General features: G+C 42.0%; 1 protein-coding gene across 1 annotated transcript in view; it reads right to left on the bottom strand.

The window, feature by feature from the left end:
* Nucleotides 1-15885, bottom strand: part of ITPK1 (inositol-tetrakisphosphate 1-kinase) — a gene marked incomplete at its 5' end in the record, with an annotated part of 65391 nt that extends 49506 nt beyond the window's left edge. Inside the window, 2 exons of the mRNA XM_009076142.1 lie at nucleotides 6446-6563; nucleotides 15760-15885. Of these exons, the coding sequence (XP_009074390.1) occupies nucleotides 6446-6563; nucleotides 15760-15885 (244 nt within the window). The remainder of the gene's footprint in view (nucleotides 1-6445; nucleotides 6564-15759) is intronic.
* Nucleotides 15886-18754: the final 2869 nt, after the last annotated feature.

Raw genomic sequence — 18754 nt, 5'->3', positions numbered from 1 at the left:
GAACAGCTGCACAAAGCCAGCAGGTAAGTGAAATGGGAGGCAATAGCCATCTTAGACTAAGTGTTAGTGGCCCTGGTAAAGGAAAGCATACTCTTTGTGGATCTCTGAGGTACTGTTATCATCAGCTGCATACAACCCTGATAAAGCCTTAAGGTCCTGTTGGTCTCTTCATGAGAGGAGATCAGAATCTAACCAGGGGTATCACGTGTTGGCTAGATACTTATCTGAGAAAATATAAGGGACACTACTTTTTTTCATCTACACCAGACTACTGCAACCCATCCTAAAATAAATCGCTGCTTCAGCAGCAAAAGTGACATGAACACACAACACCAGAACTGGAATAATGTTCTGCCAGCCAAGTCCTGGTTTCCAACTCAGATGAAAGGTCCTGTTTTTCAAGACTGATTTCCTGACCTCTGATCTTATGACAATATGAGTAGAAACACTGGGGAAAGCCACTTGCTGCAAAAAGTATTCCCAGTTAAGTTTTACATCGATATTGTGAGCAATTTATCTTTCAATGCTCCTTCATTACTTTGTCTAGCACCCAGATACCTGGGAAAATTGGATGCCAGCCAAGGAAATATCTGCGCAAGAGGATCAGAATAACTTGAAAAACAACTGTGCTGGAATTTAAAACATCTAATTTATTCAGTTAAGACTTCATGATGACAAAAAGAATCCCTGCTCCCCCTTTCCTAGTTCTAGAGAGACAATAACCCTGAAGAATTAATCCACGTCCTTTCCATAAAACCCACACTGGAGATGTCTTAGGAACACCCCATGACAACAGAATGCAGTCATGACCTATATTTTTACCACATAAAAGCAGCTTCAGTCATTCCTCAGATCTACCCAAGCCCCTAACACAAAATTCATAGAAGCTGTTGCTTAAATTGACATAAACTTTTCCACCTTTTCAGCCTTATCACACAAAGGCTTTGAAATTATGCATGTAGATGTACAACAAAGTTTCCAATACTGGTATGCAATAAATGGATAAAAGGTCCAAGCTTGTTTCTTTTCAGATTCAGATAAGCTAATGAGACTGAAGTGGGATGCAGATTCCCTATATCTGGTCACCAAAGCACATGAGAGTTAAAGACTAAACCTAAGTGCACCCAAAACCAACATCTGAACTTCACAGGGAGGCTTATTGTGAAAACTCAGTGGCCATCAAGATTACTAGGATCCAAGATGAAGAATGTTGGTTCAAGGAGTTATGACTGGCACACTGTGAGACAAAGCAATAAAAATGTTTTCTATATTATTCTCTGGGCTTTGTGCCTGTTGGACTGCAGAGTCACTTGAGCTGTAGGAGGCCAGAGGCAGCAGGTCAGCAGATTGCCCCTCCTGGTTGGGAGAACAGGGACTGTGCCCATCACATCCACAGAGGCCCCCAGCTCTGCGGTCCCTCCTGCCTCTGCTGGGACAGTAACATTCCAGAACAATGAAAACCTGAAGTGAAGAAGAAAAGGTAAGAAGGGACAGGAGAGCCTGTTCATATTTTCTGCCTATGAAATGGCTAACTTTGAACATTCTTACCTTAGAAAATACTTTCGTAAACTACTTTAACAAGAGAAGAGAATGGTACAACACGGGAGATTCCAGGCTCCTTTTGAGGCTTCCTACTTTCTTTTCCTGCCACCTCTCTCAGGACAGGATTAGTCCTTTGGAAGCAGCTGTCTAAATCTCAAAGCCAGGACTTGTTTGTCATAACACTACCATATCCGTGTCCCTTTGTCACCCCCTCCTAGATGAATGAATGAGCTTTTATGAGAAGGATGTCAGGTGACACATCCCTGGGTCAAATGTCCCAGAGTCTTTCCAGTTTGACAGAGCAGGGCTGAGACCTACCAAGTGCTGACAGCTGGGTACAGAGCACTGCCACAAGCAATGCTGCTGTGAGCTGATGCACTATGGACAAACTCCTTCCAGTCACAGAGAATATTAATTCCATTCCAATTTCTTCCTTCCACTCATGTATACCAGTTTCCAGACAGAAACTAAAATCCAGTGCGTGAACATGCACCACACACTTGAAGTGAGGTAATGAGACATCTGTGTGTGTTCTTGGTGGGAAGAGAGCATACAATCCACAAGGGAGACTTCTGCATCCAAAACCTGGTGTGGTTATTTGCAGCAGGTTACATCAGGCTTTACTGATATGTCCCTACATAAAGACCTGAGATTAAGAGCCTATAAATTAAACCCAGATTTTTCTTTTCACTTTAATAAGAGCTTCAAACACAGACAGAGGTGACTGAAGTTGACCTGTGTGACTATTCTTCTCTCTCCCCTCTGACCAAAACTGCTCTGAAAAGTAGGCCACAGAGAGCAGAAGCCACAGTTTCAAAAGGTGAATGCCCAGAGCTATGTATATACAGCTATTTTCACACACTTTTAACTGGGTGGCCTGATTTTGAGAAGTTCTGAGTAGTGTACATGTTCCACAACTTCCAAACAATAAAACCTGACTACCTGCTTCGGTGTTGAATTGTAATTGCAGTTTTCTACTCAACAACAGACCCATGATTTCTGTTAAAACAATACCTACACAGCTTACTTGGCACCAGAGACTTGCTGCGTCAGAGCATGTGTATGCATATCTGGAATAAAGGTTCCTGCCCAAAATGAAGTGGCATCTAAAGGGGAGAGACAGGCAGATGGGTGTTAAGAGCAGAGAGAGCCACGCAGGGGTGGCATTCTGTGCCCAAAGCCATGCAGCAAGTCAGAACCAGTGCCAAGCAGAAAACCCTGAGCCCCAAATTAAGTGCCTTACCCATGACATCATTCTGAGCCTGCTCCCAGTAACAAAAGATACATGCAGCTGTTCAAGGAGTATGTCTAAGACAGACAGAATCTGACAAAAAGAAATTCAGGGAATAGAGAAGGATGCCGTGATCTGTAATATCCCCCAAGATCAGACAGGAGCACACACAGCAGCAACAGCATCTCACAGAATGGTAAACAATCAAACATAAACAATTTCTATTACACACCAGGATGAAAATATCACAGCTAAAGGGGTTTCTACTGTTTACAGTGCCCCAAGGGAATAGCTCCCATACTTCAAAGAAGGCTGTTAAGAGAGAGAGAAAGTCAGGAATTGCAGCTTGGTGCGTGCAGGAGTTCTCTGTCTAGAACTCTACAAAGACTAGTGCCTGTTTAAATTTAACTCCAAATCTAAAATTTATGAATCTAAGGAGAATAAGATTTTTAAATCATAGGGGGAAAAAGTTAGGAGCAAGCAGTTAAAGAAATGAACTCTAAGGTCTCAATATTCAAACATTATCAGCAAAACCAGAAGTCACTTGAAACAGCAAGGGAAGCTCAGCACAGATGGGAACACTAACTAGGCAGAGCACTGACTGAGCAGCATGTTTACTTCAGTTTTGTTACAAATTCCTTCAGTTTATATTATTATTTGTAAGATATGCAGGGAATTTTAAAAGCTTTTAATCTTTAAACAAAAAAAAAGTAATATAAAAAGGTTAGTTAGTGCCTGGTCATAGTGATTATCTATTACCATCTTAAGCATAATTTTTAAGTGCCAGATTTTGAATTTTGAAGCTGTAGGATCAGAGCTTTTCAACACAGCATCAGATAATTTAGTTATTTTTCATTAGGTTAGAGCTTTAAAAAGGCTGACACAGTTCCAACCTTACAATACCCGGCTAAAAAATGAAATTTCCATTAAATAATGCTCCTAATCTTTCACCAAAGATCACAGAATCTGATCTAAAGCACTTTTATATAAGAAGCAATTCTTCACAGGTAAGTCAACAAAGCAATAAAGCTGCTGAGAGAACCCATCTACCACACCAAAAAAAAATCCATTCAGTGATTTATTTCAACCTAGACCTGCCAGATATGTAGGACACTAGCTGGGAATGCAACCTTTATTTTTTCAAATCTTTTTTTAAAAAGACTCAGAAGTGAAGGTTTCAGAACGAGTAGCTCTTTTAGAGCTTGCACTCCAAATAACAGAGAACAGGAAAAAGAGGAAGTCACAGCCCTGGCCAGACTACTGATTCCAAAATAGAATCCATTAAAATCAATGTTAAAATATCTCTTGAAGCATTTTTTTTCCCCCGGAAGAGAGTACTACTTCCTTCCAAGGGAGATATCACTATCTGTACTGAATAAAGCACCAATCTCTGCAAATCACCTCAGCACTGCTAGTTGCAGGCTAGCACAGCAGGTTCAAGGTGAATCCTGGAGCAGGTTGCTCAGGAGAGGTTATGCAGTCTCCATCTATGGAGATACAAAAAAACCCAACTGGGCATGGACCTGAGGAACCTGCTTTAGAGCTTTGAGCAAGGAGTTAAGACTATATATTCTCAATAGGTCTCTTCCAACCTCAGTGATTCTGCAAGTCTGTGAACCTTCTATTTCCACAAGGACTGAGTGGTTACTGCATCAGACTAGGACATGGAAAGCCCAGGTTGAACCCCATGGTTCCCCTCAGACTACACATACAACTCTGCCCTAGTTACTAGTTCTCCTCCACCTCAGTTCCTTTAGTGGCCACAGACTGTGGCAGCAAAGACAGGGAGCGCGCCACAAAGCATCTTTCCAACACATTCTTTTCTTGGTAGTGACTTCCCTACTGAAATTCCAGAACAAAAAAAGATGTGCCTCCTAGGAGCTCATGGTATTCACAGATGTATTACTTCTTGTTTGAGTTTTGTAAGTGCTCATGACCTTGGGATATGACATGACAGCTGCAACGGGAAAAAACATAACTTAGCAGGTGAAAACAAGGGAAGAGGGGGAAAAACTCACAACGCTGTCTAGAGGGGTGTAACTTTTCTCTCACTGCAGATCATCATGTGCGGGAATACGGAGGCTGAGCTACTTAGGCCAGAACAAGAAGTCAGGCAATTATTCAGCTCTCCTGAGATTTCCCCTGCTAAATACAGAGTTGGTTCAAGGACTTTGTCAAGATATTTCTGATGATGAGACAGAAATAAGATGAGACTGGGGAGGAAAGGGCCAGGGAGAGGGGTACACACGGTCAGCAAACACTGCCGCAGCCAGTGAGAATAGGTGAAGCTTTTCCTTACTCCATTCCTCAACTTTATTAAAAGCTTCTCTTTACATTACAAGTTTTAACTGAATATGAATTTGCTTTTTTATTTCCCTCCTTAAGCATTTACTCCTTTTTCTCATCAGTTTGACCAGAAGAGGCTGAAATATGCGGAAGACAAACTACTTGCAAAAACTGGATGCTGTCCCGAACATATTGTTCTCATAGAGATAACAATAGACCAGATAGCAATTTAAGAAAAAATAAAAAAAAAAAAGAACAAAACCAAACTCTGCTGAATCTCTCTGCTGCTGGAACAAAATCCCAACCACTTCCTCAGAGCACAGGTTTCCCTCAGCATCTCCCTCCCACTCACAAACAGCAATAACCACTCCGAAACAAAATCCTTCTAAACTAATTGAGCATTTTCTCCTAAATAGATGCCAAAAGACAAGGGAGAGGGCTGAGAATTATCAGCTTTGTTTTTACATAAACACTGCCAGTGGGACCAGGCAGGTCACATGCAAACAATGTCTATAAATCCACAACTATAAAAATACAAATTGATGAGCTTCTTATCTGCCCATCAAGACAGTGATAACACAATCTCAGTTCTATTTCCACTAACATCCCATTTTCCTCAAGTACAGTCACCTAACATATGAAATAGTTACTTCAGAGCTATTCTATATTTAAATTCAAAAGCCAATGAATGTTTCAAGAACATGACAGTAGCAGAAGTAGAAAGAAAACGAAAGACTAACTTCACCCAGCAGTTACAAGATAATAGAATTATTCAGGTTGAAAAGGGATGACTTCTAAATGTGGGAATACAACTCAAGTGATGCCAATTAAAGGCAACAGTTTATGTCAGGTAACAAGTCAGCACCAAAAGTACATTTATGCTCCTCTTGCACAATTAGCTTGTGCAAGAGGCTTCCAGTGCTTCTCAAAGACCTTAGCTCCATATACAATTTCATTTCTTTCAGTCCTTTCCAAAACCAATTTTTCTTCTCCTCCCGCAAATTCAGGCCTCAGGATTCTTATTACAAGCTGCTGAGTTTGTACAGTCACTTCAATTTACCACACAACAAGGCAATGTTTTCCAGAAGATATTCCAGATAGAGTGAGCACTAGAACTGCTCAATGTAGTAAATATGCTACCCATTAAATACACATCATATTTTTAACCAGATACAAACCTCCTTCATGTATGGAAAAAGAAGAGCCCAGGATTCCAGAGGGCAATCCTGTGACACAGGAATGCTTCAGTGTTTCTGCTCCCATGGAGAGACAAAATGCAAGGGGCCCAGAATCTCTACTTCAAACTACACATCCAGCCTCCAGAAGCAAGATGCTTCCTTCTCTAGTCACAATCAAAGCCTTCAGGGAGAGCAGGTATTGGCCTACCTTGCATGTAAGCCTCTATTTGCCGAATTAGCTCGTAAGACTTGGATCGGTCCAGAAGTGTACGAATAGCCGGGAGAGGGTCCAGGACAATGGTTTCTGGATGAGCATCAATATACTCCTGCAAAACAATGATATATTATTTTTAAAAAGGCATTAGATTGACTGAAGAGTGTGGAAAAATAATGAGATGGAGAAGAATCATAGAGTCATAAGGGTTGGAAGAGACCTTTAAGATCATCAAGTCCAACTGGCCACCTGTCACTCTGCTGTAACCCCTAAACCATATCCTCCACCACCTTCCTGGATATCCTCTTCCCATGCCTAACCATCCTGACAGTGAAAAAAAGATTTCTAATAGCTATCTGAATCCCTCCTGTCTCAGCTTATTCCCTCTAGTTCTCTCACTGCAGGCATGGCACAAGAAACCATCCCCCACCTCTCCACAACCCCTTTCAGGGAGCTGTAGAGAGCAATGGGGTCACCCTTGAGACTCCTCTTCTCAAGACTATGAGAGACTAAGAGAACAGACAATGTTAAAAACGTCTAAGACCAGCTTCTCTTCAAGGGGAGGCAAACAGACACTGGCCACACAGGAAGTCACCAGACAGTTGGGACACTGACATTTCAAACAAACACAAACAGGACAGCTAACTGATTCAGGATGGCCAATTTCTCCTGTAGGGTCACTATCAGCAGCAAAACCTGAGCTGCAACCACATCAACTCAGAAGGGAGCCAGTGGCAAAGTGCCACAGTAAGAGCTGTGAGCAGGACTGGGAAAAGCAATTAGGAGAAGAAAGATGACACATTGCTAACTTGAGGTCAGCCTTGTATTGAATTACTGCAAGTGAACATCACAACTGTCTGAACTAAGCTCAGAACTACATCTGGGTTCTTTTATGTTGTTATTATTGCTGTCCTCTACTTGGGCTGAAGACAGTGTCAAGAACTGGATTATTAGGGCTGAAATTTTTTTTGGCAGAGCTGAAGAGATTGCTGCTCTAACTGTGCCTTCATTGCTTGCTACTTCTCTGAGTTCATACTCTCCTTGCCTGACTACAAGAACAAAGTAAAGTTAATGACCTCATGGATCTTCATCTTGGGAACTCAATTCCCCATTCACTGAGGTCATGACTGCACTACTGCATCTTGGCCATGAACACAGATACAGCTGCCAGGTATTGGCTTTGCAAACCCAACAAAACTTCCTTCTGTTCCTTACAACAGAGGTTTATTTCCTTCATCATTGCCCCAACGAGGCCCCATAAAATCAATGGGAAACACAAGCATCCATCTCACCCTATTCAAAATCAGACAAATAATTCCAAAGTTAGCCCCTGCCTTTGTTTTACTCAACTTCCCAAAGCCATCTTTACATTTCCACTCATGTCTTTAAATCCATTCATGCAAATGCATGGTAAATGCTCCTGGCAAGTAATGGACTTCCATGAAGTTCTACTTCATTTAAATAGACTATTTCAAGGAACAAAACCTACTCCAAAACATACGTAGGAGTATGATGAGGTGGCCTTAGGAGATGCACTTGGCTAGCTACTGAGCTGGAGAGAAAAGAATGGCATGATCTATTCCCATGAAGGGATTTCACTCCAGACTCTGACTGGGGACACAGATTTCCCACCCCGCCCCCATCCTGCATTGGCAAACCTTTGCTTTCTGCTGACTACATAGTCTGAATTGATGGCTACTAAAAGGGGATTATTCTTTTGAGGCTAAGAGGATCCAGCACTGGGGGTTAATGAGCCCACTGCATCACCCCCAACACACAAGCAGCTTTCCTGCACAGGGCATGAGGCACACTTCAGTGGCAATACACGCGTCTGACATATTTAATAATCCCCACAGAACACAAAGAATGAATTCCCCAAAGATATGTTCAACCTTGCTGCCAATTTGTGAAAAGTAAGGGGCAGCCTTTTGCACAGTCAGTCATCAAGACTGTCAGACCCAGCTGTTGTCTCACCCTTCCACTGCAGCCTGGATAAAAAGCTTCATCGGCTCACTGGAGCAGAAGTTGGGTTTGTTTCAAGTCATTAAAACACAGAACAGACGTTTTTCATGAGTCTCTTGTCCCTTCTACTTCCAGAGTCTTAAGCAGAGCAGTTAGCTTCCAAATACAGATGAGTCTTTAAATTTTTTTAAGAGCTGAAGTATCTTATTACCTAATACATCTAACACACCTATGTGTGTTATGCATATGCTCTCTTAAGACACCTTGTGGAACTAGCATGATCCAGTGATTAGGGCATTAGCTTAAACTTGCTGATCATGAAACTCTACTTGAGTATCTCAACGTATCTAAAGCATAACAGCTCTTTTAGCCACTCTATGCCCCAATTTAAAAGACAGGGAGTTACCAAGGTGTGCACCTTCACAAGCACACTGAGAGGATGAGCACATTACAGACAGCAAATACCCTGATGGGGCAGCAGGTAAGTAAGCACAGGAGTCAGACAGAACATGTCACAGCTCTGAAATGTGACCTCAGCAGAGATCCAACTGCAAACATCCTCCAGTGCTTCTGACACGTGCATTGCTCTTCCTTTTACACTGTGGTGACCACCCCTCTGCCTCTACCAGTCTCTGGTTCCACCTTGAATTCAAACTCCCCATACTTCCATCCTGGCCCCCTGTACATACTAATCCTTCCCCTCACACATGCATTTGTCCTGCCTGTGGACTCTACTGCATTTACTCCCCTCCAAGGAGGGAATGATTTTTCCCTCTTACCTCCCTGTGCACTTTCCCAAATCTTCCTGATGCTCACCTTAGCATTAAGGAGTATCCTTGCTTCCCTGGGATTGGTGTATTCTACTTGTTTTGGCTCACAATACTCTAAGTATTTCCAGAGAGAGCCTGGCTGCTTTATGCTTTCTGTAAGGAACCTGGCAGTGCTTTATTTCTAATGATAATAGCTCTAAATCGTATTAAAAGATCAACCAAGCAGTAAGCTTGACACAGCATAACGAAATTTAACAGGAATGAAAGCATGATCTCAAGGCCATTCTACACCAGGCACCATCTCAACAGAAAGGGAACATCTAAGCTGACCTTCCAGTGACTGATTTCTCATCCTGTTGCCTTAAGGAGCCTCCAAAAAGTTCTGTAAGGCAAACATGAAATAACTGATGAAGATGAAGGAGTGGAGGTTGTTTTCTATGAGTACGGAGGACTTTAACAAACTACTTTAATGTAAAGAACTGCACTGAGCGCCAGGAGACATTCCCTTCACACACACACACACACACACAAAGAAGCCTGAACATGAACTTTCTGAGCATGAGCTTTCTTTATAAAACAAGGAAATTTCTCAGCATCAAACCTATTTCAGGTACTGTTCTCCAGCTCTTCTCCATTTGCAGGCTTAAGCACTCAGACAACCAGAGGGCACAGGACCTCAGAGACTGTCGGCAGGACAGTGAAGATTTGTGTTATCTAAGAAAGAACTTGGACCTGAAGTGTCTTCTAGAGCTAATCTTGGGACAGGCTACAGATCTCTCTTTTTAACTGAATCCAGAAACAGCTCCCCCTTTGAAGCAAAGGACTCTCCATGCAGAACAAGGTCAATGTATTTATACATGTCATTTCTATTTGAACACTGCTAGTGGTTAACTGCTGAAGCCATTTAGGGGACAGGAGCATCAAAATGCACTCAGTCCTCCCAAATCTACATCTCTTTTCACATTCTGTGTGCTGGCTGGATTTCCATCACAAAGTATTAACTCTGCATTCAAAAACAGAACCATCAAATTGTACCAGGAGCCCCAAAGCACATCACACAGTTTCCCCTTGGGCCTGTACACTGCCAGCACTTTCCCAGTCTCCCACACCTCTCATCAGTACATCACCAGCACATGCAAAAGCAAGAGTTCCAATACCTATGCACAGAAGACCATCTAAAATAGATAATCTACGGTCTGAATTTTAGACCAATTCCCCACAACAGGAAATTGCAATAAGAAAAATCCATTTTGCCAGTTTCACAGGAACAATTATGGTAGCTGATGTGAAGCTTTTCATAAACTTTGACTCTTTATTACCGCTGCACACACAGGCATCATGTTTTACTGAATATATACCTGTGAAGATCACTTAACAGACTGGAAAACTCTTGATGTAGCCTAAGTAGCAGCACTCCTCCCATGGCACAGAGTGCATCCACTATCAGGAATACAGATCTGGATAAACAGGGTTTATGAAGGGTTTCTGAATTTTGATAGCAGATGAGCTACTCTGAATATGAACTTGAAAATGGAGCAGTTGAAGAAGCAAAAGAGAAATACTGAAGGCACAAGAAAGCTTCCAGTACAGCACAACCTTTTAACTTTGAATGTTCAAATCTTATCTGGTCATTCCAACAAAACAACTCTGCTCCTTTGGTGGATTTACTGAAGACAGGTATCTGACAGCAGACTTCAACCACCCAGGCAACAATGTGGAGCATATTTAGGCTTCCAACAATAGTTTGAAAGGGCTCTGTCCTTGGGCTGCAGTTCAGCTTGACCCAGACAATGTCTATGTTTTCCTCTTTCTAATCTTTGGCATAATAAAAGCAAACAAGAAGAAACAAGGACTTTTAGCAGATCCTCCTTTGTTTGTATCCCAGGCCTGGCGTTAAGTCATGCTCTGTACCAGCTCCATTACTGGCAGAAGTCCAGCAATGAAACTTGAAATCAAAGAGAGACCAAATATTTCATGTTCTTTACTAAATAGCTCTGGATATATAACCCAGAGATTTAAAAAAGCACCAACTTTCTTGAGAAGCCTGTGTATAGATGAGCATAGAGCTGCTTGTCATTTTACCCAAAAAGGTAGCTAATGATTTGTTTTTAAATACTTCAACAGAAAGTTGATACAGTATCTACTGCAAATATTAGGTCATTAGATGATAAGAGAGACTCACTGATTCATTGACTTGATTTTATTACTAAGTAATAAAACTTGTATAATCTTTAATATTAAACAAAGTTCCAAAAAAAATATTCCAAAAGAAAAAAAGAGCTAGCAAACCAAACAATGACACCATCTGGATTTGTGTTTTCCCATGTACAGGGCCATGAAGATGACTCTTTGTAACAACAGGCTGACATTTTCCAAGGGAGAAACAGATGTAAAGACACACACAAGCTTGTCTAAAGAGTTTGCCTCAGATTCAGACTTAAAAGCTCCATTTTCTTGTCTCAGGCTGTGATGGTCTCTTTTCATGCACACCTCCTTCCAAAAGGAAAGGTGCAGCCATGTTGGATCTTCAACAGACACCTCAAAATCCTGTGTCTAAATCCAAAGGAGATGTCTGCAGTGGTTGGGAGGGATGAGGGGTGTGACAAGAGCAAGGGGGAACAGATGTCTCTTACATTTCTATTTCCTGTACATCTCAAAGCAACTTTTTGAGTACTCAGCTGCCCTGTTTACCCTTCAAGAATCACAGAATTTTAGGGGTTGGAATGGACCTTAGAGATCATCTACTCACAAGCCCCTGCCATGGGCAGAGACATGTCCTCACTAGATCAGGTTGCTCAAGGCTTTATCCAGCCTGGCTTTGAGCACTGCCAGGGTTGGGGCAGCCACCACGTCCCCGGGCAACCTGTGCCAGTGTCTCACCACCCTTACAGTAAAAAACTTTTTTCTAATACCTAACCTAAACTTCCTCTCCTCCAATTTGGATCCATTACCCCTTGCCCTATCATTGCAGTTCCTAACAAGAGTACACTGCTGCTCCAGCTTGCAAATACCTTCCCATGGGGGAAGCTATCCTAACAGCACTTGAATTATCAAATTTTAGTTAATTTTGCTACTTATGAGGCTCTTTCAACAAATTTAAGACATAAATGTTTTTCAAATGGAACAAACACAGGTACTGGCCTATGAATTCATGTGCAAATAGACCTTGTTTGCAAGGTCTCAAACCTTGCAAACCTTGAAACAAACCTCAAGTTTGTTTCACCCTGTCGTCCCAATAAGAAAAAAACCCCAAACCCCTAAGAATTAATAACAGTTTCCTTTGATTTTTCACTTGAATTTTCTCAGCTGAGCAATCCTCTAACTCTTTCCACTCTAAGAAATCTCTCAAGAATAGAAGAGTCCATCCTGGATAACTCCAGAGTGGGAGAGTCAGCAGTTCGAGGGCAGCAGGAGAAGAAACATTTTAAATTTTCATCAACCTGATAGCAGAAGACTTGTGATCTATCTTTTTAAGAAGGCTAATGCAAAGGAAACCCATTCAGAAAAAGCTCTGGAAGACAAATAACCCTATTGATTTTCCATCACTTGAGCCATCACTTTGAATGGAACAGACCAATATGAAGCTGTAATGAATGAAGCCACTCAAGCCCCTGCACAGCTATGACAGGCAGCTGCTCAGAGAGCATTTTGCTCTAATGAAAGCATAACAAAGATTCCCCAACGTCTCACGCAAGCCAAAACGTACTCAGTTTTCACAGCCATATACTTTGCCTAGAAAGCAGGATATGGGGTAGTTTGGTTTTCTTTCTTACCAAGCAGGCAGGAACTGTAGCACCAGTAAGTGAAAGGCACCCTGAGGACTCTTCTCACCTGACTTTCCTCCATGTTCTTCTGGCCAAGAAGGAACCACCAAGGACTATACCCAATTGTGACCAGACAACAAATAAACTATGTTCAATCAGTTCAGACCAGTGTTACAGTGGGTAGGAAGAGAGACTGACCATCATCTCTACAAATAATCATCAACCCCAAAATAAGGATCTACATGTCCTAAAAAGCAAACAGAAAGATCTCTCTACTTTTCACTTCATGTGCTGCACTTTGTGCCACATGCAGTCTCTTGTTTTGGCTTTGGATGAGATCACTAGGCACTCATCACTGATTTTCAGTGCAGTGGAGAACAGTTTGCACCTACCAATACTCTCCTGATAAACTGCAGTCCAGACCACATCCAACTAGCACAAAGACCTCAGAAAGCTCAGCTCTAAAGGTCTTCTGCAGCTAAATATCCCACTGGCAACAGGCAACTCCTCCATGCCATTTTCAGTCTCCTGCAGTGATTTTTTTTTTTCCCAAGGCAATTGAGAATAGCCATTAAATGACAAAAAAAAAAAAAGGGCATGCTAAGAGGCTTCCTGTTCTGGTAGCACTATCCAGCAGACCATACAACAGTTCATCAAAGATTCAGATCTGCAGAGAGACAGAGCCATGCAAATGTGAAGCCAATTTCCTCCTCAGCTCTTGCAGATCAGACGGTCAAGGCCTCTCCAGTACAGCTCTGCGAAAAGGTACTCTTAAAAAGGCCATAAATGTAGCCTGGCAGTTCATTCCTTCTCCTGTGGCCAAGGATTCCTTGCTCTCTGCTTCCTGGACAACTGCTTTATGAAGCCAACAATAAGACTGGTGCCAGGTATCATCGTGCTGTTACACTTCTATTCAATAGTAGGGAAAAAACATAATGAATTTTGCATTGTTTGGTCTGGTTAAGCTCATCAGAACTTTTTCAGACAACTTAATGAAGAACAATAAGGGAACCACATTATTTCCACTTGTGTGTAGGTGCCAGAAATACCACAGTGCTTATATAACACCTCACACACATAAGTAACTCTCTAGCATGGGGTGACTGTAAGTTTTAGGTTGCTCATTTATGTTAGTTAAAGAAAACCAAAAAGACCCCACTTTATATAAATGGATTTCTTTTTCACAATTTCTTTTTGTTGGGGAATATACCTCTCTTAATTTCTAGCAAGTTTCAATAGTTTAAAACTAATACAGGACAGATGGAGACAGGTACAAATTCCAGGCAGCTTCTGCCCTGGATACAAAATACATGAAAGTATATCCTAAAAACACATTTTGGAATGCAATTCAATGCAGATAGGCCTGTCTAGCTCCTGGGTACATGTTTTACTACCATGGAAGGTTCCTGCATGCCAGTGACATGGCACAACTCAGTCACATTCAGAAGCAGAAGCCCAAGGCCTTGCTTTACTGGGGAGAGGATACCATTCAGCAGGCTGCTCACAGAGGTCCCTACCCTCTATCTCATTCACTACCAAAGTTTGGAATGCACTGGGAGAAAACCTTTTTCTAGTGAATGAGTTTTGAAGACACTGAGAGAATATAATTCCATACCTACAGTCAGAAACGTGCGTAGTCCAGAAATGGGAAACTACCTTCTAGTTCAACTACATGACTGTGGCCAGCTCAGCCACAAGTCATCCACTGGGCTATGCTAAAGAACACTCTAAAGAAGGATCATCAGGCATCAGTGTATTATAACTTGGTCTGTAAATCAGATGACATCATAGCTACTACAAATTCATAAGAGAGTTCAAAACAGAAAGAAACAAACCCCAAGTCCCAAGAACTGTTTTCATGTGTTTTAATCAGCTAATACATACAACTCTTTGGTCAACAGTTTTTCACATGGATGAGATAGGAAACTGGTTAACATCTGAAATGTGGCAAGACTGCAAGCACACAGACTCTGTAGTTCATCTCTCTGTATGCTTCTTTGGACATTCCTAAGTTTCCTGCGCTGTGGGAAGTGTATGCCTGCCCTACTTAGTGATGAATAGTCATCTGCTATTCAGAGAGCTGGCGCCAGAGGGTCAGACCCACAAGAAAGCCTTTTCATGTCCTGTATATTTGAGTAATACACAGGTGGGAGGAAGCAGAAAAGCTCTGTAATGAGTGCAAAGAGAATATTGACTCTAGCAAGTAAAAAAATACACCTTTTATCAAAGATATCCATCAGAAGAAACACCTTTTAAAATTATAAAGATGTTTTATCACTTTCATCAGAATTCAAACTACTGATAGGAATTCTTTGGGAAAACCCCTATGCCCTGCATATTTCTGACCTTCAGTGGAAACCTGAGGGGAAAAAAATTAATATAATAGGATTCTCAGCACTAGAGGACAGAATCACTCACAACAACCTTGATGTTACAGAAATTAGCATTCCAGGAACTGGGAAGACTAGACAGAACTGGGCCAATTCAGTGGCTTCTGCCATGGAGCTGCATGCAAAGGGCTCTGCAAACACCTGCTCCCCTTTGTGAACAGCACTAATGTTCTTGAAATGACATCAGGACATTAGGTGGGAAATGAGTTCTTACTAACCTTACCAATACAATATAAAACCTTTCCAAGGTGCAAGTCCATTTTAGACTGACAAAACTACTTTTGCTGGGCTGCAGGGCAGCAGTGTGCCAGAGGGCTCTTTTCATCAAACCCCTACCAACTGCACAGTAATCAGACTGAATTTGCTGCACCAAGATCATCCTCCTGCTTGAAATGCAGACAGACCACGAAAGAGCCGCTTACCTGGAATCTGTGAACCAACTCCAGTGACTGGCTGTCATTCTGGTCTGCTTCAAGGATGACATCTGTCAGTTTATGTATGATCACATCCAAAGGGCCCTGATCTTCAATGGGTTTAGTGAGGTCAAGCTGAAAAAAACCAGAAAGAAACTTTTATTAATATATGGAGGATCTGAGGTTCTTATCCCTGTCACCATCCAAGGTGTTGCTGTCACACAGAAGGCATTTACTTTGCACAATGCCTTTATTTTGGCATGTTATCCATATCCCTGAGAATTTACACTTCATTAAATATTAGACAACTTTACTCAGACACTTATTTCTCAGCAGTGTAGCTCTAATACCATGAAAAAGCAGTGAAGTCACAGGCAAGCACCCTCCATCCAAACACCCTCCTGTGCTTCTCCACCCTGAGCCAACATTTCCCTTTTCAGCTCAGTTTACCTGTAAATTCTCATACATGCAAAAGGAATGAGCCAACAAAGATTAAGACCACTAACAAAAGGAATGTCTGCCATGCCTTTCAATCTTTGGGACTGCACAAAACAATGCCCAGTACTGCAATACAGGAACCACAAAAGCAAGTGACTCAGGATCTGTGCAAATTCCTCTCCTACAGGGACAGCTATTTAGCTGGTGAGGAGGGGTGCAGCTCCTGGAGAACTCCCAAGAGCAGACTTTGGCAGTTAGCTGGGTAGTAGACTAAGATTTGAGGTGGGGTATGCAGAAACTCTGCTCCAGACAGCACAGGAAGGCATGAAAGTGATGGCAATGTGTCACAGGGCTTGGTCCTCAGTACCAAGACAGAGTTCAAGGAGCAGAGGAACCACCTGCACTGGAAATGGATTGAAGAAATTTCTCTTGAGAAAATACTAATGCAAAGAAGGTTACTGGACCTGATGGGTAGTAGTCCAATAGCACTCAAGGATACTAAGAGACGTGGCCAATGTCATTGTGAGGGCTTGGATTTATCAGGATATACATCAAAACTATGGAGATTCCAACTAAATCAGAAATAAAATCCACCACAAGGACAGCACAGAGTCCCACAGAGGCTCTAGGATCTCCATCCTTCAAGGTTTTCAACACTTGACTTGGCAAAGCCCTAAGGAACTTAGTTTAAATTTAATGCCAAATCTCCTTTGATGAAGATGATGTATTACAGACCCCTAAGATCCCAACCAAACTTAATGATCCCATGAAGCTACTTATGAGATTTAACATTAGTACAGTGTAAGTGCCAGAACTGGCTCATGTTCTAGTCATCACACCAGGCTGCTCACAGCACAAAAGCTGCTCTTCAACCAATGGTGTGATCTACCGCATCAGTGGCAACTTAAGCTTGTAAAGGTCACACCAGGAACATCTTTGAGAGGAAAGACAGATGTGTGCTCACTGAATTAAAGTCAGGATCTGATTTTACGGCTACATGCATGCTCCTTTCCATTGCTGCTATCCCTTTTATTCAGCTCTGGCAAAAGAGGGAGTGGAAGGCACAGGAAGGAGAGAAATGCTGGGCAGAAGAGGCTGATGATTCTCTGTCTCATCAGTTGAGTTTTGTCCTACTAAAATTTCACACCTTACAGAAGTGGCCCTGCTTTGAATTAAGGAGTTAGTGCCTTAAGGAAGGTGATGATAAGACACGTTAGAATCAGAGATCTATCAGCCTTATACTAATTTGCTAGTTGCTAATCTAACTGATCCACAAAGCAGAATTGCTTTTCTTGTGTAGTCAGCTCTTATCTAAGCCAGGCTTAACCGAGCAGAATAACCTACAGCACAAAAGCAAACTGCAAGACTCCAATTCCTCCCACAGAGACCACCTTTGCTTGCCCATTACTATATGCTCCTACTAACAGTTAGAGTTTGAGGACCTCTGAAGTCCTCATGTAGATTCTAATACAACTGGAAAATGTATTGTCTGTCTGTATTCCAGGAACAGAGGCACTGGTCACACACAGGTGAGCAGCAATGGTAAAGACAAACAGGACAGGCTTGATGCAGGTGCTCAGGGGTGGGTAATAAGCTGTGCCCAGGTGAGGGAGCCCACAGAAGGCCTAGCTGCCCTGGCACTTAGATCTTCACTCTCACACGTAGTGCAGCACAAAGGCTAAAGGAAAGCATAGGTGTCTGCAAAACTCAGGCAAAATGAAGCAAATTGCAGCTTGGCTAAGGACATGGAAGGAGATAATCTACTTCTGCAACCAAGTTCCAGAAAAATCAGTTAATATCCTTAAAAGAAATCTCAGATGATCACACTGCTTTTTCTGATTTTTTTCCATCTGCCTATCACATCTGGAAGGAAACAGAAAAACAAAGGGTCCATTTAACTAGGTCAGAAAGTTCCCAGTTGCCAAGGTACAAAAATGTGAATTCATCTATTTTCAGGACTTCCAGTTTGAAAAACAGTGAAAAAGAAGCAGCAAATAAGTATCTGAGGTTGGTTACCCCTCTACATTCTTCCTGCACTTGCAGCTCGATCTGCACAGAAACATTCAGAAACAAGAAAACAGTCCTCCTTTTCAGCCTTGACCCCAGTATAGAAGTAAAGCCTCCAAGGCACATCCAGGCATTTCTGTTTTCCAGAAGCATAAGACATCTGGGCAAGATAACTTCTTCACAACAGTTGTGCCAGCTAAACACAACTGGCATATTTTGAGAATGAAACCAAATGCACCTACTCTGCATATCAGAAAGTGTTAAAAAAAGGTTTCTCCATAACTCTGTTTTGCTTCCCTTCACCAGGAAAGCAATGCAAGAAATGACAGCATGATAAGGTAGCCTCTCTGGTAGGAAGTTCAGTAACCACTTCAATTGGCTCAACAAGGACAGCAGGTACATTTCAGCCACAAAAACCTTCAAAATATGATTTGGTATTTCGCGGATTGGAGGATCAAACTGTTTGCAAGAATAAGTTCTCTGTGCTCCGAGCCATGCTACAGAAAGCAAATATTCCTGGGCTGTGTGGAATTTGGAAGAGATCCACCTTCCTTTTATA

This window comes from Acanthisitta chloris, unplaced genomic scaffold (genome assembly GCF_000695815.1).
Source record: "Acanthisitta chloris isolate BGI_N310 unplaced genomic scaffold, ASM69581v1 scaffold7006, whole genome shotgun sequence".
In the NCBI taxonomy this organism is placed as follows: Eukaryota; Metazoa; Chordata; class Aves; order Passeriformes; family Acanthisittidae; genus Acanthisitta; species Acanthisitta chloris.
The sequence above is the reverse complement of the archived record's forward strand: the minus strand, read 5'-3'. Positions and strand labels throughout refer to the sequence as shown.